General features: G+C 38.4%; 1 protein-coding gene across 20 annotated transcripts in view; it reads right to left on the bottom strand.

Annotated features, from left to right (window-relative positions):
• kcnma1a (potassium large conductance calcium-activated channel, subfamily M, alpha member 1a) overlaps positions 1-23,230 on the bottom strand; it is a 145,153-nt gene that overhangs the window by 91,689 nt on the left and 30,234 nt on the right. For all 20 annotated transcript variants that reach the window (XM_086171029.1, XM_086171052.1, XM_086171098.1 and 17 more), the window contains exon 2: positions 12,157-12,324. In XM_086171029.1, the coding sequence (XP_086027155.1) occupies positions 12,157-12,324 (168 nt within the window). The remainder of the gene's footprint in view (positions 1-12,156; positions 12,325-23,230) is intronic.

Below are 23,230 nucleotides of genomic sequence, written 5' to 3'. Positions count from 1 at the left end.
AAGGAGACCTATCAGGGTACTAAGCAAAATCAAAGTTACATTGAGTCTTTGAGTCTTTGAAGCACTGATCACAAAATGACAGTGCAACTTTGTCTGGGGCAGTTTTGGAAAGTTGGACCAACTTATGTCTATTTAATCAATTTTATTAATCATTTAGTGTTGTGTTATGTTGTGTTGGCTCATGCTAAATCTTTCATTTGTTTCTACCTCTTGTCAAAAATACTATCATTGAGAAGCTGCAGGGGTAACCTTTAATTTGATTTGCTGCTACATCAATCTCTTATTTGAAAAGATTTGAAAAGATATCCTGGGAAATATCAAACCACTGGAGGATTAACTAAATATCAAATGCTTGTAGCTTTTTAACATTCTGTAAGTCGACTCATTTGAAGGCAATCCAGTATAGATTCGCACTCCCTCAGCCTAAATCGCAAAGTACATTACAAATTTCAGTTTATTTTAGTAATCTATTTATTAACGATTTACAATATCCTTTAAAGATCTGAGTTCTGAAAAGCTCCTGAAATAAGGATCTAGTCAATCACCAAGAATGTTACTGTTGTAAATTTATATATACAGAGCATAACAAAGAACCTTGATTATTCCACCCAGATCCGTTGAGCAACTTGCTGCACACATATTATACTTTGTACCATTTGACCATTTCATAATCAGCTTTATCCCCTTTTTATTATCTGTTTCTGCAGTGTCAATTTTCTCTACTCCTATAGATTTGATAAGGCACAGAAATGACCATAATTTCATCTCATGGGTCTCATCCTCTTAGTTAGCCCTTTTGTCTCTTAACAAGGTGGTTTCTGGGTTAATTCCAGACGGACCGATACCCCACTGATTGGAATTTGCATGGTCTCTCCTTGCTTGCGTGGGTTTTGCCCATGTTCTCCAGTTTCCTCTCACCATTCAAATACATGCAGTAGGTTAATTAGAGTCTCAGAGTCTGGGGGTGGAGATGTAAAAGTGACCGCTTGTATTTCTCTGGCTCCTGATGTAGAAACAACCAGACAACTGGAATTAGTATTTTAACCCTTTTCAAAGCGAAAAGGAAACCGTTTGTTTTTCAGATCAAATCAGCTTTTTAATGGATAATTTTCAACCTCGGTACACAGGAGTGCCATGCTTCAAGACCCAGAAAGAAAATGTTTTGTTTTGTTTGCTTGTTTGTTTATTAGCAACTATTTGACAATTAGGCCACTTTTTTTGTACTGCATGCCTCTCAGATTATCAAATGTTACAGGAAATAAACAGGGTGGTCGGGGACATATGATGATTTATTAACAGTCCAAAATCGTTTGGTATCCCGATTACTTTCTTTTCTTGCAAGGCAGCACAGGACCTTTCTTATTTACATGTAATTTCATAAACATTTTCAACGAGACATGTGCTATAGAACCAAGCGAATCATATGCCCATCGTGCAATTAAAAGCGATAGTGACACATCAGCTAAAAGAACAATCATTACAACATTTTGCTGATGTCCTTCTGCAGTAATCTGGGTAATAGCCTCTGTCCCTAATTTTGGTTTTGGAAAGCTTTAAGGTTCTGGCAATGAAAGTGGGTTTTGGATGCAGTTGGATCACTGTGATGTTGCAAGTTCCGATCCATTAGGTGTGCGTCATCCCAGAGGGACTGAGTCAGTCTTTACGATCTCCCAGAGGCCAAACCAGGCGGCCGTGACAAAGATAAGACTCGGAGAGCTCTGTCTTGGAGGTGACAGGGGGAGATCCAAATGACAAACATGAGAACATCTGCATCATCCATGACTGCCTACTTTGGCCAATCTGTCCACATGCAATTTTCTGCCTGTCAGTTTGCCTATTTGACTGTCAACTGTGACTACGTGTGTTCCCCTAATCATCTGTCCGTTCCTGGCCTGCTGTCTAATGTGCCAATGTCACTGAATACACTCTAATCTCAAGTAATTCCTGAACTTTAAGCAGGTCATAAATAACCATTATAAAATTAAACAGGATATCATGACTGCAGTAATTTGGTAAGACTTAAAAGCATATTTTATTACCTAATTGCATAGCCTACCTATATTAAAGCTACAGTGGTATTGTTGAAATTAGGTGAGTGATTTCTTATGACACAGGGAGCTATGAGAGGCAAAATATTGAGTACAATAACCATGTAACATACATGTAACATATAAGATTCACCATGTAACATACATCAGTTTGGGGCGGCATGGTACAGGAGGTAGAGCAATCGTCTTTGGAACGAACATTCCTGATGCACCCACAAAATATTTTCTTCTGTTTACCATAACATATATTAAAAGAATGAAGACCCTCTAACTATTCACATAAACATTTAGGTACTTCATAAACATGTAAACCAATCTCAATAATATTATTTATATCTTGGCTCTGTGCAGAAGCAAAACCTGAGAATCAAGAAGTCTGTAAGGTTCAAATTTCATTTCACTCCGTAGATCCACCCCTCACAATTTATTTGGTTTCCAAAATACCAGGGAAATCACACACACTTTTTGGGGCAGGAAAGGTTTTATATGTAGATTTGATAACTAGGGACTGGAATACCATATCTGAATTTTTTAAACACAAGGTGACTGCCATTCCTGTAGTTTATTGAGTGATTTGCAATGTGTAAACAGCAAACAACATGCTGACTCAGCACTATATCACGCATACATTTGGTATGATTTGGTTTTGCATCACATTCAATCCCTGTGATTGGTTGTAGCTGTTAAACATTTATCAGTCTGGTGACCGATTGTTGTAAAATGAAATTAAATGATCCAAAATGTAACCCATAATATATTATATCATGCAATAATATTGGTTGTCAAAAAATATTTTCAATGATGAGAAATTAACAAATTAATACACCCATGACTATTTATCAGTATGAAAGCAGATTTAGCTTTGTTTCACAAAGCAACTGACAAAAAAAAAGACATGTTCAAAGATAGCATGGTTTTTAGAGGAGAAATCAAAATAGAAGTTGTAATTAGCAGTGGCATGGTGGTGCAGTGGTTAGCATTTCCACCAGCAAGAAGGTGTCTGGTTCAATTCTGACAGTGGGGCTGTTTTGTCTGGCATTTTCCTGTTCCTGTTACATCTGAGTGGGTAGCTTCCAGATTCACTGATTTCCTCCCACAACCATAAAACATGCCAAAGGTGATTTAGAGACCCTAAAATCGCCCCGTATGAATGAGAGAGTGGATAGTTGAATGTCTGTGGTCATCCAGCATTTACCCCGATTCGCACCCAATAACAAATGGGATAGACTCCAGCCCCTGATGACACTGAGTGCAGGATAATGAATGAATTAGCTGTGTTTCCTACAAATAAGACAAGCATCTTGACATGCAGAGAAAATAAAATGGAAATAATTTAAGTTATCTATTCTTTCTGTGCGGCCCAGAACCAAAAAATCCATGAGTACCAGTCCTTAGCCAAGGGGTTGGAGGCCGCTGTTTTAGGCTGAATGAGCCAAAAACATAAGTGTTTCTATGTCAAATCATTGTATTATGTCAGACCAACACCTTACGCTTTTCAGTCACAGACTTAAAACTGGAAGTCGGAAGGAAATCTTAAGGGGAGTCCTACTGAGCCGCAGCTTGCTCTCATCCTCTCATCTTCACGTCACCGTAAAGACTCAATCAAAAATCAATAGATAAAAAACCAGAAACAAGAAACCTGAAGGTAGCATGATGGGAAACCTTGCAAGATGGGAAAATAATCTAGTTGCAGTTTCCACAACTCTTTTCAAAATCTTTAACTGTAAGATCCACAGTCTTTTAACCCAGACTACACTGAGACTAGGCTGGGACTAAAAACTAGTCTTTGGATGCGAGCTAGAGTGAGATGATAGTTGTGAAGGAGCCTTTTCAAAATCTTTTCAAAGATAAGGTGTAAGCCCAGCATTACGCTTCACAGTTTGCATTTCTATGGCAACAATTAGCTGAAAATGACTGAATCAATTTTGTGAATACACTAAGAATACAGATGCTTAACGTTTTTCTGGTTATTTTAGCCGAGAACGAAGAAGCAATGCAGCATGTGCTTTGCAACAGTATCACCTCACATTTGAAAGTCACAGGCAACTTTGATCTAATGAAGAGAGACCTGGATAGCCATTAACAAGCTAAATGAAATACCACTCCTCTGCCTGCTATCTTGACCTTTTCCTCAGAACAGTTTGAGGGAGGGCAGGACAGACGAAGGGATGGGGAGTGCAGCAAGTGAGGGCGGGGTTGAGTCTTTGCCTCTGGAAATAGAGGACTGGGTGACAAATGGATGGCCTTATAGATGGGAGAGAGAAACAGCGATCAATGATGAGTCATCTGGCAGAACAGGTCAGAGTTATGACGGGCCTAAAACGGCAGCAGGGACGTCACTGGAAGGGACGAAGTGAGAATTGTAAAATCTCCCTAAATAATTTAGACGATGGGTCGATGGAGTGAATTGTAATTTTAAAAGTGGTGAAACAAATATCTCAGATACGCACTGTGTATGTATTATCTACTTTGTCAGAGTTAAGGTATTTTCCATTGTAGACTTTTGAACCACTTAGTTGACAGAGGTCTAAAGTGAATGACTAATGGCTAATACACACTATAAATGTGTCCTCGCCTTGACATAAGCATGATCAGATGTACAACACTATGTCTGGTTTCTAAGTGAGAAAACAAATGTGTGAATTTCTACCAGCTAAAACAGCACAGCATGATGGTAGTGCTCCATGTAATTTTTCTTTCCTCCGATGACACCCTCCTTTGCCCTCCCACACCCCTCGTTTTTCCTTACTCCAACACTCATCTTATGATTCTTATGGGCAGCAACCCAGAAAAGACAAGCCAACTGGACATACTTTGCACAGCTGAGCTGTATTCATGGTAAGGAAATACATACTGAACTATGATTCAGCATACTTCAGTATGTGTCAGTGTGAAAGTAATGCCTGAAAAAATAACAGCTATACAGTAAATGAATAAATATCTTAATGAATAAAATAATGCAGTAAATTAAGAGCTATATCTAACTATGAACATTTTCATTACATACACATCTGGCACAAGGCAGTATGCTATTTCATTGTGATTACATCATAAATGTGCAAATTGGAGCTGATATAACTAGCATTTGGTAACTTTTTAAGCTGGTTTCGGGCTGGTGGTTGGTTGGCTCACCATCTGAAGAAGCTCTAACACTTCTGTCATGCATTTCCCCAAAAGAGACTACTCAGAAATATATATTAGATGTGACAGTAATGATTGGGGTGAAAGGTCTACATATTAATGACAAATAAAAATCAGGAACTGTATTATCATAATAAGTAGGAGTGTGTTATGTGGGGTCACATACTTTCATGATTGTTAGAAGTTTCTTATTATTTCAATTTGCATTTTAACTGATTAAGTGCTGAGAATTCCACAGCAAATAATTCAAATTGATGTTCTACATTTTGGTTATGCATTGTAATGCATGAATTTTTAACTCCATGAGATTTTAAACATTTCAGAAATCTTTGCAAAACATCCTTTGCTGTTTAAAATAATGATATTGACAGAAAAGTATGTCTGATAGTCGTACGGTAGAAGAAAATAGAATCAACAATTAAATATCCCAGTTAAATAATGTCCCTAATCAAACCTCTCCCCTCCTTTCTCCACTACTTCACTTGCTGCAGAATTTGTTTCCCATGATCCTTTCAGTATATGCAGTCATTCATCACATTTCAAAAGATTTTGGCCGATGCTAATTGGATTGCCATTGACCGAACTGATGAACTTTGGCAAATAACATGAATAATCTGCACACTGAACTATATTCAACAACAAGGGAAGAATGGGAGGGTGGGTCAAGGAAAATAGAAGAAAGCCTGAGGACGCTGGTTCCAAGTCAAGGAAATCACAGTGACCTGGCTAAGAAACTGAATTTCATTCTTGTGAAACACTGCCATAACAAAGTGCCATGTCACTGAATGCTGAACTGTGAGGCGAAAAATTGAAGCATTTTTCTGTGTCCACTGCCGTTAATTTCAGGAGAAATAGGGTTGTGAATCTTGGGCAATGGTTCTCAGGTCTCTACAGCTATCGATTGTTTATTTTTCACATCAAAATGACAGATGCTTCCTTCAGCACTTTTACAGCCACTACGAACTCAATGTGTGTGTGTGTGTGTGTGTGTGTGTGTGTGTGTGTGTGTGTGTGTGTGTGTGTGTGTGTGTGTGTTTGTGCCTGCATGCGTGTATGTGTACTATTTTGTATTTAATATTAAGAATGGGATTTGCCTAGTGCTTAAACATTTGACATTGCTTGAATTGTTCTTCGTTAAATTACTTATGATACATTTACTATACATAAACATGGGCTTATACGTGTGTGTGTATATATGTGTGCAAGTGTGTGTGTGTGTGTGTGTGTTAGTCAGGACAGAGTAATGATTCAAATAGGGACATCTTTCACTTTCAGCAACGTCTCATCTGGAAGATCATATGTTACTGTGTTGTAAATTTCTTGTTCAAATTGATGATGTTAAAACTCTTGTAAGCTTTTGATTTAACAGCTGCATACAAGAAACACATTATTGAATGCGGTCAATACCACACGGTGTCATAGTAAATTTACCTAAATGAAGAAAGAAATAATTATCAATATTTTGAGCCCAATTTCATTTGTCTGGTCCTACTTCTTTGTGCCTTTCGCTGTTTGTGAGTGGGTATGTTTTGTTTTACACATTCCACATTGAGTCTTGAGCAGTGACATTTAATGCTCCCTGTGGATGGATAAAACATTATATTGTATAGGTCTCACGCTTGCAATGATTCCATATAATAGAGCAAAAAGGTGAATTGCTGTGAGCTATGAGACATATGCTCCCTACGATCTTTGCGAAAGAAACGATAAAGATATTGCCATGATGGAGTGAGATGCAGGAGATGGTAGTGTGTTGACAGCTGTATCCAATGCTGCGGAGTTTGCTGACAGCAATAAATTAGTTTCACACTCTCGATGGGAAAGAGTAATTAGCCAGCCCAAGCAGACGCACACAGACATGCATTTACAAATTCATGCATGGACACGTGGATACATTCTCTTGCACATACACACACAGACAGACACCACATGGATGAAAGTACTGTTTCCACTGACAGAAAAACTCATTAGACACGAACACATGGTTAAAATCTGAAATGCAAACAAAACCCATGGCTGTTGCGAAAGACTATATACATAATGTTCAAGTAAGCCAATGCAGTCTCCATACAAATGTACTTATACATCAAGATTAGCTCATAGTGCAATTATACAAACAATGCAAATCTATCTGACAAATAGGGCACATTGCATTTCCTTTTAACAGGAAAGATATGAACTGTAGGAAGTGAGAGAGAATACACAGACACCCATTTTCCTCACAACATGAATGGTAACACATAAAGACACAATAGACTTTACGCAAAGTATCATTACACATTTTGCTTACTACCAATACACACTTTCCCATTTTGAAATTGAGGAAATTTATTGCAATATCACTGTATATTCATGACTGCCAGTGCTTTACATTTATCATCAAAACTAAATACCCAACTCCGTCATAAAGGGAGAATCAATACTTGCCATGTGACATATAAGCCAGGTTGCAGTGATAGGATAGGTATGATAACATAAGATGTGTGAATCAGAGATTTTCCTGTCAAATATATTTTCGATAGTATGGGGTCATTCTTTGTATGCTCAGGATTTTGAAGATGACAGGTGGGTTGTCATTCTCCAGCTGAGACAGATGTCTTGTATCGGTAGTTGATATGGGTCATTATGCCGTTTACCAGGCAGTGAGTGGGTGGACAAGTAGGAAGAGGGATGTCCATAGGGTTTAGTGAGAGGGCTCTGTGAACAGATGGTCCTTGGTTGCCACCCAAGATCCCATTAAGAAAGATGGCAGGGCTGACCTATTTCTGGACCTACCATGCCGTGCAAATCCACCGTGCAGAGAGACAGGGTAATATCTACATTCAGAGGTTATAATCCTCACTGTTTTTGTTGGACATTATGGGATTACATACATTGTTACTGAAGCATTTATGTTGGAATCAGTCGGCTGAGATGCTGTGGTATGCAGCTCATGAATTGAGGCAACATGTATTTCCAGCTGTCCTCCAAATAATTTTTCTCACACACTGTGCCCTTGAGAGCTTAATGGGGTATTTCTTCAAACCATCCAGGATGATGTGCTTGTAAAGAAACTGATGAGCCAACCATAGCCAGAGCAGAGGTGTTCTGCCTTTCACCTATGTTTTGCATGCAGTCCCTTTCATGTGCCCAGCTGTCTCACATGGCTCAGAAAAACACCTCCTCCTTAAGCTGTAGCTGGCACATGCTCACGTAGTTGCATCCTGCTCTGCGAGTCCACACGGATGGACTTATTCAACCAAAGGTCATATTAAATTGCTTCTATATCATTTAAAAACTATTGTGAACTGATCCTTTTGTGCACATTTTATTTCATGTTCTTTAACCTATAACTCTCTGTAATTTTGCCTTTGATACTGAGGTTGGTGTTTGCGTGAAACTACACCGATCGTGTGTGAGGCACTTAATACTTTGTGCGGTTACAAAAGCGTCAAAGACTCAAACAGACGAGCAATGCAGGCTCATGTATTTTCAATCCTTTGCCTTATATTTCATGGCACTGAGCCTAATAGAAATATGATATATGGCTGTATGTGTTTGGTGTGAGCTGCTCATGTGTGTAGGTTACAGACGCTTATCACACGGAGATAGGTGACTTTGACATACGACACCCGGTCTGAGGAAACAATGTATTATCAACACCTTGGAAGGTGAAATCACATGAGGCACACAAATACACACAGGAGTTGTGCGTGCGCACACCTGCTGCTCTTTGTTTACTGTTATTACATCCTCTGAGCCATGACACAAGCCACCATGGCACAAGCCATAATAGCTTTCAGTTCTCTCAGCTTATAGCTCAAAAATGGGACTTAAACAGGAACGCTAATGACCAGAATTATCTGTTTCTCATGCAGAACGTCTGGTCTTAATGGCTATGCAGTGTGGGTGGATATATGTTTATTTAATTCTTTTCTCATCAGAGCAAAGTCATTTGGCAAGTCACATTAGACACTAATAACAAAACAGACCTCACACCAGTATCTCAGCTCAGTGTGTCGGAATAAAATTGGACCAATCTTCTGCCGCTGGTTTTGGAGTTTTCTGATAATTTGGTACGCCTGAAGGGAAACAAGATCTTTGACTAGCAGTGAAGTCATCACGGCAAACAGGGATGGATTGGGTGAGGGTCATCTACCTTGCAATGTAACTCAGGGTACCTCTGCTTTTTTTCTGTTGTGTAGAATAGAGGATACAGCAAGATAAATTAAACCATTATTTACGTGACTGTTATTTCTGCTCTGCTCTGTTCAGCCAGTCACCCCCCTTATGCACGATGACTGAGCACCACTACATAACAGTTCCCATGGTTACCAGCCGGGTTCTGTGTACACAGATTTTCAACATAATTTTGATCCACCTACCATTCACACAGAAAAACAAACCCATAGGCATAGACACACTTATATACACAAATTCCTGAAGCGACTGAAATAGGCAAACATATATGCATCTGCAAATGAGCACCCCAATCTGGTTGTGTCTTGGTTTGAGCCTCTTGTGTAAATAAACCTTCTTCAACAGTTGGTGTTAGCATTTCCCTCCAGTTCGTATTCAACTCTTAAACCCACTAATTCACCCTGCTAAAATTCAGTGGGCTGCCCAAACCTGGGCTCAATTGGATATTAAGATCAGTTTGCATAAGAAAGCTTGTTGGTTAACGCCTACAAAGCCACTTTTCCCCCCATAATGTTTAAATTGGGTCTTTTTCAAGACTTCCACAGTATAACCATAGATTGGTCTATGCCACTGTCAGCTGGTAGCCAAATTTTTGGAGCCCGATGGGAACAGAAAAAAGTAGATTGCTCCATTTCTAGTCTCATTGTTCTTCTACACTCTCTAACACCCCCACAGGACTACATACATACAGGGCAGATTGAGAGCGCCAAGGCAGAGTTTAAGATGAAAAAGATAGGGAACCGTGTCCATCACAGCAAAGCTATTTGAGTGAGGAAGTGATGAAAGCAAAGGTCATTTCGCAAATTGACAGCTCCAATATAGGATCATTCATCTGTTACCAAAAAAAGGCCTGAATTCTTATTTTTTGCTTTCACCAACCATGAAGATCCTGCCGCATTCAAGGAAACATTAACAATAATAATGTTGGTATTTTGGTTAGAAATCATTTTTGTGTTTTATTTCCACAACTGCTTCATTCACTCCACAGATGCTAAATGAACGTTTGTGCAATGCAGACATGCTGGCAGTAATGCGACCGAAAGTTAAGTTTGGAAGCATTGCTTTGATTGCTGGAAGATTTTTAACAGCCTGATATTTAGCCTTGTGTTAGAAAGCTGGAGAACGTGGGGCATATATCTAGGTAAAAATGCTGATATGGCTCTAAAAAGATGTTTAACTATAGCAAGGCAACAAGCTACTCATCGCTGCTGGTCTATCAATCAGCCCAAATAAATTGGTGTCATCTTGCTTTACAAAGAGGAGGAGCAGCAGTGCATGGTAGACCAATTTCTTGCATTATTAATGTATAAAGATATGGTATCTATAAAGCAGAACAAGATATTTCTGTCAAAATGAACTCTAACTCTGTGCATGATTCCTCAGTTTATTTAGAGAATCTTTTCAGTAAATTTATTCTTGACATTAAGCTAAGCTGATGCTACTTTTATCTGTGTGATTTACTGCAAAGAAGAAAGGCATTTATTGCAAGCCAGACCAATTCATTTAAACTCCATAGTTTGGCTCACAAACCAAAAAGTTTTAGGAACAATGGAACTGATAAATAAACATGATTTTCGCAGTACTAAAGTTTAATCTGAAAATCAGTCTGTGGCTTTTAACCTATCTTGATTGTGCACATGATAAAGTTAACAACAGAAATCAATCGAAATGCATAAATTCAATTGATATGAGAATGGGAAATTTTGTGTAGTATTAATCTTGCATTTTTCATCATGAGAGATCATCCTTATTGATCACTTTTCCACAACTCCAGAAGCACCACATAGGTGACTCACTCTACTTAACAGACGAATCCAATTCACAAACCTGTGCCAGCACAGGAACTCACGAGTTCAGCAGTTTATCTGACAGATGCACAGAATAATCAGTTACAACATGACTTACATAGGCAGGTACATCTGAGAGAAGGTCGGACAGCATCTGCCAAATAGCCAGCTAAACTCCAGTGAGGACCAAACATCTACTGGCTTTGGTACGGATCAAATTAATTGCTGTACATCAGGTTCCCAGTGGGAGTTGCTTTAATAGGTGAGTCAATGTCTCCATGTCTTGATAATCCAGAGGACTAATCTAGAGGTATTTTAAGGATTCCCATCGATGTGAGGTTATACCAAGATGGTCAAGGACACAAACACTGTTCCAGACGGTTTGACCTTGAACATCTCAGCTGGTAAAGACCTTGTTCTAATCACAGTAACTGTACAAATTGGATTTTGACTAACATGTTAATGATCTATGGAAATGGATTTAATAAAATGAGAGGCTTTGTTGAGTTGTTATTTTGTGTGCAAATCCACCCACTGATCCAAGTCATTATTGTCTTTAGGTCTTCTCCAGAATGTGTCAATATTGATTACCCTTAATGGCGGATATGTGAAGAAAAGCTTGAAACACAAAGGGCAACACCAGCAATCACTCTTTGGCAGTAGCTTTATTTACTGCTGGCACGTGTCTTATCATTGGCAGTGCTTTGTGATTCCCCATCCATTGCAGTGATATGCTGTGTCAAATGTTCAAACCTAGGGTTTAAAATATTTACTCAGTTCTGCTTGGTTCCATAATAAACCCATCTAACAACAACAATAGCTTAATCTGAAAGCTGACAAGCTTGCCGCAATATTTAGTCGCTGTCAGCTTGTGAGGGGAATAATCAAACTGCTGTAGTGAGTCCATTACTGACCCGGTGCTTTTAAAAATAGTGCTGTTGGGTCTCACCTAAAAACTGAGGTTTAGAAAATCAAAATCTAAAAAGGCGGGAAAAACTTACCAGAACTCTGCCAGTGAGTGTCTGTGCAGAAATCATGACCCCAGCCCAGTCTTTGACTGAGGTCATCCATCCCACCTCGCTGGCTGGGGCCTCCTCTTTCTCATCAGGACCCTTTGGTGCCCTGTCTGCAGCCTGATTGTTGGCGGGGTTGTTTACTTTCTGTGCCTCCTGGAAGAAATAATAATCTTTGTGAGGTATTGTAACAAGAGGAGCTTACTTCAGAGTGAAAAAGTCTATACAACTGAAATGCACAAGCTTTAATTTTCATTGGTATCAGCTCAAACATTTCTCTTCATGCACAACTCTTCCAAGAATACACACATTTATTAGCTCCTTGTATTACACTACATCTTGTCAGTTAATGCCCTTGCTCCCAAGCAAGCAATGCATATTCATGTAGCGTTAAAACCTTGAAGAGTTGGAAAAAAAGGGACAACCTATTCAACCATCATGCCGTGATGGTGTCCATCTAGTTTATGTTGAGAATAAGTTTCGGAATGAGTTTCTAATGGTGACACATTTAATGCTGTATTAGCTCTTTTCATTTCACACACATGGGGTCTCAAAGCTAATTGATCCGCGAGCTAAGTGTTGTTCTCCTGCAGGCCTTTTCAACGTTCCTTCTTGTGTGCAATTACGTGAGCAGAAAAACACTGCAGATCCTTGACATGCCTTGCTTGGCAAAGTCACAGCATGCAGCTGTTCCTCTTCAACCACTCATCCACTCCTGATTTGACACAAGCAGGCACTCTGCTTCCCAGTTCTTCTAACAAAAAAAAAAGGAAATTAAGAACTTTCTAATTAATTTTGGGGAGGATCGTGTTTTTTTCTTTAAATTGAATATCTTTGCAGCATGAAACTCCACTGTTACAATTAATTAATTCATTAATTACAATTAGTGCAATGACTCAGATTAAATGTGACTGTTACCCCGCAGCTTCATAAAATTCTCAGTGCAACCTCACAAATGAACTCTTCAGTAAGTCTTGAATAGACTTAGACTTTACAATCAAACTAGACATTAGAATTGAAATTGTTTTAAATCACCCGATGGTGGCCCTCTCTACAGCATTAGATTCATTTTACAGTGGGGGGCAAGTGTAACACTTGGTAAATTTCCTTTCAATGTCCCTCCCTTCACTGACATCTTACAGGTAGCCATCAGAGCAGATTATGTGCTTTGTCAACAAAAGTGTAATTCCAAGATCCAAGTGTTTCTCATGCCACACTTTTGCAGTTTGTTTTAAAGACATGACAACAACTAGAAATAATGATGCGTTCTTACTTACACCATAGTTTATTACATGACCTAACTGGCATCAAGGGCTGATTTGGAAAAGTGATAGATGTAACTTAAGGTCCAGCCTTAGAAATAAACGGATGGAACTTAGAAAAAACGAGAGTGCAACTTGAGCACTTCTGCATGGCTAAAGAGAAGAACTATTACTGATGAGCCCAAAAGAGTATTGACCATTTCAAGAGGATTGTCTCATCAAATTGGATTACATTTCATAATGATATGGTATGGACACAGCTGCTGTTTTCCTAATTTGATTGTAACCCCATAACAATGCCAATAAACTGGCTCCAAAAAAGCCTGACTTTTTATCATCAGTCATCAGATTATTATGTGGTGGAACCATTGGGCCTGTCAGAACTCTAGTGCATAATTCAATAATTCACACCTTATGTACTTATTAAACAGATTAGTTATGAAGGACTAACAAAACAACAAAGCACCTATTATGGATATTATTAATAATTCAGTTTTGTTTTAACTAATTTGACAAATGCATTTATAGACATGCCAGAAACCATTTCAGAAAGAAGCTTAAGCTTGTGGAATTTTGAAATTAAAATCTGTCAAAAGCAAGCCACAACGTCAAATGCAGAAAAAAAAAAAAAAACCAAATGCATTCGAAAATTTTCTACACAACACACATCCGTCATTTACTAAAGTGTAAAAAAAAAAAATCATATTTTCAAAGTAATTGCTATCAGATACTCATTTTAACTGACCATTGCCACATACTGTCCACTATCAATGCATATTAATTTGCATTGAGGTTCAAGGTTAATTCATAGCATTTTTGTTTAACATGGGAATTCTTTGTATGTACTTTGTATGTGTATGTGTACTTTGTATGTTATGTAAATATCGAATAGAGAGATGATTGTGAATGTCTAAGATTCTTTCATCGCCTAAGATCCGATCAGCCCTGCATCTCTCGTTCATACTTAAATGTGTATCAGCATGCACCTCACTTGTCACATGCTGCAAATACTCAGTAAACTGTGTATGCATGTATGGGTCAGCGTGTTCAAGGATGTCTTAGGTTTCACTCTGATTGCCTGCTCGAAAGCCCTCTAGGCTTGTGGGGGCATAGTATCTGCTAGTCTGTCTCCAACTGTTACCTCAGTCTCACACTCAAAGGACATTAACCACATTGGGAACATACATCAAACAGTAGCATTACAGCATGAGACACAACAACGTTGAAAGTCCATTTTATTTATAGAAGTATAAATGTGGGTAGAACAAGAACCAGATAAAGCAAAAGGATTGTATTTGAATTCAAACGTATTTCAAAATTATATTTGCTTTGAAAAACCTCCATAATTAATCTGGGAATAGCTTGCTCACTTGTGCACACCTGAACACAGAGGATGCCACACATTCAGCAGCAATAACGTGTTACCGTGTGTGCTGGCAAGCATGTGTGTAGAAGAGCGGAACACATGAATAATGGATGCAGTCACAAACTGATGGGTGGGCAGATCAGAAGAGACAATGTAAACAAGAAATTGTTTCTAGTTCATTTGAGTGGCCGGCAGAAGCCTTTAACTGAGAGAGGGAGCGAGAGAGAGAAGCACTGGGCAGCCTGCTATGGGAGAATCCATCTGCTGGCTATATATACACCTATGATGTCAAACTGAGAGAGTGAGACAGGCAGAGGCAGAGGGGGAGTGGGGCCACATTGGGAGGAAATGTGTAAATACCCAAACCAAAAAGGAAATAAATTAAATAGGTAAAAATAAGCTTTCAACAAGAATTTCATAAAAAACAGAATGTTGCTTTGTACTATTTCTGTCCCTTCAGATGTCACGCTGTATGAAATTTTATAAAATCCCTTAAATTAATCTTTTAAAAATCCAAATAATGAGTGCCATATTAGATATTTAGAGGGATTTTTTTGGAGTCGTTCAAAAGACACATCTGTTTTTCACATCACTACAATCAGAAATAACCATTTATTTTCTAAGCTCCTGAAAGAACAGAGGTTTTCTTGTTTGTATAATTTTTTTGCGTTTTCCCTTAAACATTTGGAAACAGATGGGAGTGTCGATCCACCATGGTCCTCTGGAGACTGCCAGAGGATGATGTTGAATAACATTGTACTGTTGAGGTACACCTACAATCTAATTCTGTATGCATCTTATTCAATATTTTGGATGTATTGCATGCACATGTTCAAATTTGTGCCAGTTATAAAATAATGGACATTCTTCTGTTATGTTAAATTAAACGTTTGGATGAAATTATGATTATTTTGAATTAATATTGTATACTTAATATCTATAATCTCTCTGAATGTAACAGCACTCCTGTGTAACCATTTTCATAAATTTTACTGTAATTCAAGTGAGTAAATTCTTAAGGGAATCTCACTGTAAAAAGGATGTAGATCAATTTTCTTCTTCAATAAACTTGCTTGATTGTACACATTAAGAGCATACACTGGGGAGACTTTGTAAAAATAAGAAATTAAAAATCACATAGACAGAAACTTGAGACTAGAAGTGAGACATTTAATCGTACAGAGTTGCAAAGACAGAGGTAGTAAACCAATTGTCAGAGAGGGTCAAAAGCAGGACGCCAGATGGATAAAAAAAACAGGGACCGCAAATCAAACATCAAATGATAACGAACAGATAGAGGGGGGGTGGACAACTGATAAAAGTACAAATGTACATATAGACTAGTCTGTCCAATCAACAAAAGGGTGGAGGAGAGACCTCAAGGTTCATTGAGGGAAATGAGAAGTAAGAGTGAAGAACATGAGACAAAAAGAGAAACAGAGAGCGACAGACACATGCCAATATGACTCTGCTGATCTAACAGGACTTGGCTTTAGCGCAGCTGTTCCTCTGGCTTTCGCCTGCATCGCAGGGGAAAACTCTATTCCAGTGTGAGAGGCTATTTATAGCCTCACCCAGGGAGATGAGAAACTAGTGAATCTCATAACATGCTCTGTTCCCCCTGTTTGCTATTTTAATGCCGGTACAGTTACCCAGTGTCCCTGAGTAACAGGCCTACACTGGGTCACAGCAAAGGGGAAGAGGGATGAAGAATAGGGAGACCTTCATATGCCAATGGATGTACAACGTGCACAGCCAGGTGTTAACATATGCCAACATCTCGTGAAAAACAGCAGTTATTTTTGTGGCTTGAATGTACTAGTCCCTGTTATGCAACAGTAAAATGATGCATCCCTGGTGCAGGCAAGTACATACAAGCAAAATTTGTCACTCACAAAAAAAAAGGTATCTCTGATTTGAGACAATGGTATCTCTCGCCAAATCTGTTGATTCAGATGTTGAGGGGTTACCTAGGCTTCCATATGTTTGATTAGTGGATTACACAAGTACAGCTGGGAATTCAGTATGCTCGGCTCAACACTCAAACTTCCTGCATATAGAACAGTGGAGTAGAGGATGTGTAGAAGCAGAGTAGAAGTTTGTAAATGATGTTAGGAAAACAAATTTGAAATGGCAAGAAAATTGTATCTGACAGCATGTGTATGCTTTTACGAGAAAAGAAATATCACGTTTAAGATTTGGAACATTTAGAAAGTGAGTTTGTCCCTATTTTAATAGGGAGTTGTTTAACTCCCCTATTACATAGATGGCTTAGAACAGCTTCTGAATAGACAAGTTTTATTTCCATGGTTCTCCAAGACCTTCACGTAAAATAAATCTGACAAAGCATCAGTTGACCATAATGTTACCATTGAAAAATACAATTCGCCAACAAAATTTGCAAAAATGTTCTCTTGCAATTATTTGTAGTTCTTCCTGTTATAAGTTAATATCTGGTCTGCTTTTCCCATCTTATTTAAATACATTTTCCATTAATTTTCAGGACCCTTTCTGCTTGGGTTTAAAACATTCAACATTCACACCAAAAAGGGTGATCAAGCCTCTGGCTGTGTCTAAATCTAAAAACTGAAAACAGGAAATTACAACAATAGGTTATAATCACTAGCCTCGCTAAAGATAGTAAAGCTTTAAGTGTCACTGAGGAAATTGTCCATCTCCAAAAATCACATTAGTCCAGTGCTGCCCCTCTGTGCTTAGGCTATTTTTAGCCCTGCAGGCCAAAACAGGATTAGAAGATTTGTGTACACTGCATTAAATAGATGACATCCACAATGTCGTCAAACAGGAAGACAAGCCAGTAGGTTGCATCTCTCCACATCTCTGCCGAGCCGTACAACCATGCGCAGACAGGATATATGTTGTCATTCTTCAAAATGGCTGTGCTTTGCTTCTGTCCCATTTGTGACATCCTCAGCAGCTTGTGGAGATGAAAAACTATAATGTGAGCCTGCCAGCGCACACTGTCTAAGACGCTCTTTATTTTCCTCCGCTCAGACAAAAGAGGACAGAGACAAAGATGCATCTACATTTGTGCTACTTCCGATGACTGCGGGGATGGGTGGATAATGGGAGAAAAAAAACCTTGAATGTACAGCTGTTCTGATTCAGACCACTGTATCTCGCCTCTTCCATTCATACAATATTGAAGTCAAAGTGGTCCAGGATGGAAAAACACGGAAAACACTTTGAACTGTGGCTAATTGAGAGATCATCCATGATGTCTTTATTCTATCACCTTGGAGAGAAAAAAAAAAACAGCCGGCAAGTGGCGAAATGATGACATTTCCAAGAAATGGGTTACTAAAATAGAGACAAAAACGTGGATTTTTTCCATTAAAGACTTCCTCATGTCACAATCTTTGGTTAGGCCACCCGTAGTATATTTGTAGGGCATGTAATGTACCAGAGGCAATGCTACACCCTTTACTGAGAAGAAAAACAAAGCAAGCAAACAAAATGACCACAGTCAAAAGTACAAAGGTAACAAGGGAGAAGTTAATTAAAAATAAATGTTAGCCAGGGGATTTGGGTTGTATGTGAATGAAGTAACTGTAATCTCAAGTTTAAGCTCATCTGGGAGCCTTGCTCTACATTATTGTCAAAATCCTCTTGTCTTGGCAACTAGACTTGAATTTCCTCACTTGAAGATGTTTAACCCCTCATCCAAGAGGCTTCTTCAGTTCTAGTGACCTATGAGTTTCTGAACATAACTGCCAAGTTTTTGAGCAGCTCTAGTTTATGGTAGCTTGTTATGTAAGTGGAAGAGTTAATCTGCAAAAACTAGGTGTTAGGGGGGTTGTTATGCTAATCAGAGTGTCCTTCGTTGGAACGAAAGAGCAACATAGTGGGATTACCTGGATTGGAATGTGAAAAGGAAAAGCTAAAAAAAAGGGTGAAACCTGTTGGATCACATGAACTGAGGCTCATGTGGACGTTGTCGGGGGCTGGTTCTGGTGATGGGTCTTTCCTTCTTGTGTGGAGGCTACAGATGGGCCCGGCTACAGATGGGTCCATGTGTGCAAATCCGTCTTGGTATTGATCCCAGTATGGCATTGTACGTTTGTGAAAGGTTGTGTCTGAGGCCCCATCCTCTGTTCAGAGATGTTTTTTCTTTTTTGACAAAGATGGCTTCTTTGACTCCTCTCTTGAACCATCTGGCTAGAGAGTTTGTTGAACACCCTTTGGGGTTTCTCCGAAACACCGACATTGGAGAGCCTCAACTTCAGGACAGGACTCCGCGGTCAACCTACATCTGCAGGACAAGGGCCATTCATTTGAAGACAGCAATGTCCGTATTCAAAACATCTTCAAGTGAAGAAATTCAAGTCCTGTTGCCAAGACAAGAAGATTTCGACAAGAATTCACCATGACCTGGGTGACTAAGAACCTCCACAGACATTTCGTTCCAGATGTTTGTGTCCTCAAAGCTGAAAGACTACTTCATTTCTGAGTCTAAAAACAGCTCTGAATGTTGAACATGTTGATCTGCGGTTTGCAAGCTCACAAGGCCTCCAAGGCCTTTTGTCTTTACATTGATTACTAATGTGGAGCTATGACTGAACTTTCCCGAGTTACTCATGTAAAGACCCAACACTGCTCCTGGTTGCTGTTGTATGAAAAAATACACACCTTCAAAGAAGTGGTATATTATGACTACCCTGGAGTCTGTTACCCAGCAGACTGATACCACCAATTTGGTCCATGCATCTAAAAAAATCACCCCAAAAAAGGGCCAGTCCCTCTAGCTTCGAGTTTTGAAAATAATAGTCTGTGTAATTACCATTGACAAAATACAAAATTAGAGCCAAAGAACATAAAAAAGACACTTAAATTGAATTTCAAAATAAATATAAAATGTCAGGTTTGGATCCAGCCCATACATGCATCTACGTACCCATCACATCATATCAGACAGGTTAGATCATCTGCAGACAAGAATAATGTAATCTAAAAACCCATGATGTGTAATGGCCCAACCTATAACCTTCTGTGTTTCACCACAGTGGTCTTTTCACCATTTCCTCCAATGGGAAAGTAGGTGGGATAAAAAACAAGCTACATACTTGAGTGACATCAGCCTTTATCTTCTAAAGCCATCAGTGGCAAAATTACCCAAGGCTAGCTTCCGCCATTTTGAACAACAGCCCAATGTAAATGTGAATGAGAGTTATCGGATGAATATACATGGAGAGCATGAAGTCAAGCACGAAGCTAAACAACGTCCTAAGGCATTTTGACTACACAAAAGATACACATCCAATACTCAGGATATTAAAAAAAAGCTTCCCATGCCCAAGGGTGCTTGTTACTCAGTAAATATCTGTCATCCTTTGTGCTGAATGCTACCAATATTTTCCTTAAATAGATAATATGGATCTTTTTCTTTCTACTTGGGACCAATAACCTCCATCTGTTCAGCAATACCTTGCATGGGTTTACTTGGTTTCCATCATTACAAGACAAATGGACAATCATTCTTTTTAGGGAGTGGGGCAATTTGGCAGTGTGCAGTATGTTTGTGTATATATACTATGTGTATGTTAGTTTTAAGGGCTATGATTGATTTCTACTTCATATGTTGCTTGGTTTATGTCCGCATCACTTACCCCCTATGAATCAGGGGATGATACTCAGCTTCAGCAGTAAAGAGCCTAAAACAGAGGTTCTATTCTAGAGTGCCTCTTAACCTCACTTAGTTTAATAACGAGCTTGATCATGATCCCTTCTTGAGACTTTCCATGAAATATTGTTTTAAAAGTGGATTATCAGTGGAAGCCCAAAGCAGCAAGCATGCACTGATTTGTCACAATAGCATATCTTCACATGAAGCCTGTACAACAAATAATGTTCTCCACTCTGTCACTGGCCTTGGTCTCAACCTATCTGATGAGGAAAATCAGTAGTATAATGACTTTGGTAATGTATTACAAATGTACTCTGTGAAATAGGTTTGTATGTTTTCTATCGAAAAAGACTACATTGCTACCAAAACCGGATCATTGGCCAACGAAAGAAAGGACTATCCACTGTTAGCCTTTCTATGGCCTTGTTCACAGTGAATATGCCCACTGGCATTTCTCTTCAAAAGAAGAAAAAAGCTTTTTGTCAGTTTTTGTTCCAAATGACCTTCTGCAACTCTGAATTAATTTATTTTTGGAGTTAGTATTTCAATCAGTTGAAGTTCGGTTCATCAAGCAACCCGGATCCAGTTTTCTGCTGATGTGAGAAGGGAAACAGTTTATCCTGACTCAATCCCTACCTTTCCTCCCTCTTAAAGAATTTGCAGATAAATTGGGATGTAGTCTAAATCACCTCAGTGCCTTTTGAGAGAATATACTACATTCCATGACACTTGCCTACCTTATCAGCTAGAAGCCGGAAACCTGCCAGCATATTTTATATCTGACATGCAACCTGTGCCACATGTATCCAATCAGGCAGAGATATTACAGATTAAATTTAATGCACCCTGTTTACTTTAAACATAGTTGGTGCGAATCACTTCTATTTACAAATATGAATAACCGAGTTTTATCTCCCAGAAATTAAATTACATAGCATGCAATTGAATTCTTTTTCACCAAATATATTCTAATATAAAAACAAACAATATCAAGGTGGGGTTGTTTAAGATAATTTTCATGTTACATGAAAATTATGTAACATTATATATTCAGCATCTGTTGTCTCCAAAACTGTAAGTGCATGTACCTAACATTTTCTCTAAATTAAGAGCAAAATAAAGAAAATATAATGGCTTACAACACAATAGAATAGCTCTGACTGCCATCTCTTTGGTTTGTTTTCCTTATCATGTCATTTCCCCTCGCCATTTCCATAAATACAATTTTATTTTTGCATTCTGTAAATCATCTTACGGGAAATGGTAGGTGTATTTCCCCCTACTTCATTCAATATGACCGTGAGAATTTTAAGACCTTGTTATCACAAACAACAGCAGCAAAAACAACTACAGTAGTTTTATCAAGCCATCACCCGCCTTACCCCTCTTACCCCTGATACCCAGAGAGCTCTTTAATGGTTTCCTCCTAAATATGCCGGTCTGTCAATAAGAGACTGGCTGTACAAGTGACAGGTGAAACCACAGACTTTTACTGTCTGCTGGAAAGACAGTTTAGGTGCATTCAGAGAGCGGATATCAAACAGGTCAGGAGCTATTCTCCTAATTGGCTCCCTGCTGTCTAACCTGCACAGATCAATGACCCCGCTCTAGAAAGGGCAACATCCTGGCAGATCATTTCTTATCATACATTTTTTTTTCTTGTGCATCTACAATCTGAGGTTATGATCCTTATTTACATTTTTTCAAATATTTTTTGACAGTACGTTTTTTTGATATTAGTCAATATCATGTTCTGTCACATTTTAAAAATCAGGAAATCTTTATTTAAATATCAAGAAATCCCCTGCAGATTATCTTGTAATTACTTGAAGATCATCAATATGAAAACAGAAAATATAAAAGCAACCAAGACCAATTGAGCACCAGAAAAATCGATAATAATTTGGTGAGAAAATAGAAGGATTCTAATTAATTGACGCATTTTCAAAAGAAAGGTTTGTAATTTGATTAGATGCATTTTATTGGACTCAAATACTCCATCCATCCCTTTGATTAATGTGATTAAATCAGATTCACCAACAATACAAAACCAGTATGTGCTTTTTCATCAGAATTAATTCACAACTCCACTCAATTCAAAAAGTACATTATTGGGCTGCTGATTAATATTCTTATATATATTCTTGTCAAAATCTTCTTGTCTTATCAACAGTCAAAGTCCCCATAGTTTAACCTGTGCAGTTTGAAATGTAACCAAGATCAAATCTGCTCTGAACAAACAACTAACTATCAGATGACAGATGATAGGGAGATGGTGCAACTTGAAATTCAATCTGAGCTCTGCAGGGCTGGCAAAGGTATTGCCGTAGGACACATTTACTATGCTTGTAGTTTGGTGATCTGGTCTAATTAATGCACATGTCAAATACTTTCTAACTGAGATGTCATCATGTATTTCTAATATAAATTCGTTTTTCAGAATCTGTAGAAAAAAATATGGATCTTTTTGAGAACTATGTCCCTATTTAGTCAGTTATTTACAATGGATTTAAAATACACAATGAATTTAAATATTACTTACAGATACTTTTTGAGAGGAAAATTACATTATCTACACAATCCTGGTAAAAGCTTTGAGTATGGTTAAATATGGTTACAATAAAGCAAAAGTTTACCCAGAAAACAAAGAGAACTGAGGAAGAAAAATAATAAGACCTAAAATTGCCCCCAAAATTATTGATTAATTTTTTTTTTTTTAAATGGTCAAATCAGGTCTGTGGAAGGTTTATAAAAACACTGTAAATTAAGAGTGTGTGTGTGTTCTCTGAA

The sequence above is a fragment of the Fistularia commersonii genome, chromosome 2 (assembly GCF_037954325.1).
Source record: "Fistularia commersonii isolate RoL2024-O1a breed Wild chromosome 2, RoL_Fcom_v1.0, whole genome shotgun sequence".
NCBI lineage: Eukaryota > Metazoa > Chordata > Actinopteri > Syngnathiformes > Fistulariidae > Fistularia > Fistularia commersonii.
This window is presented reverse-complemented; position numbering and strand designations above follow the sequence as displayed.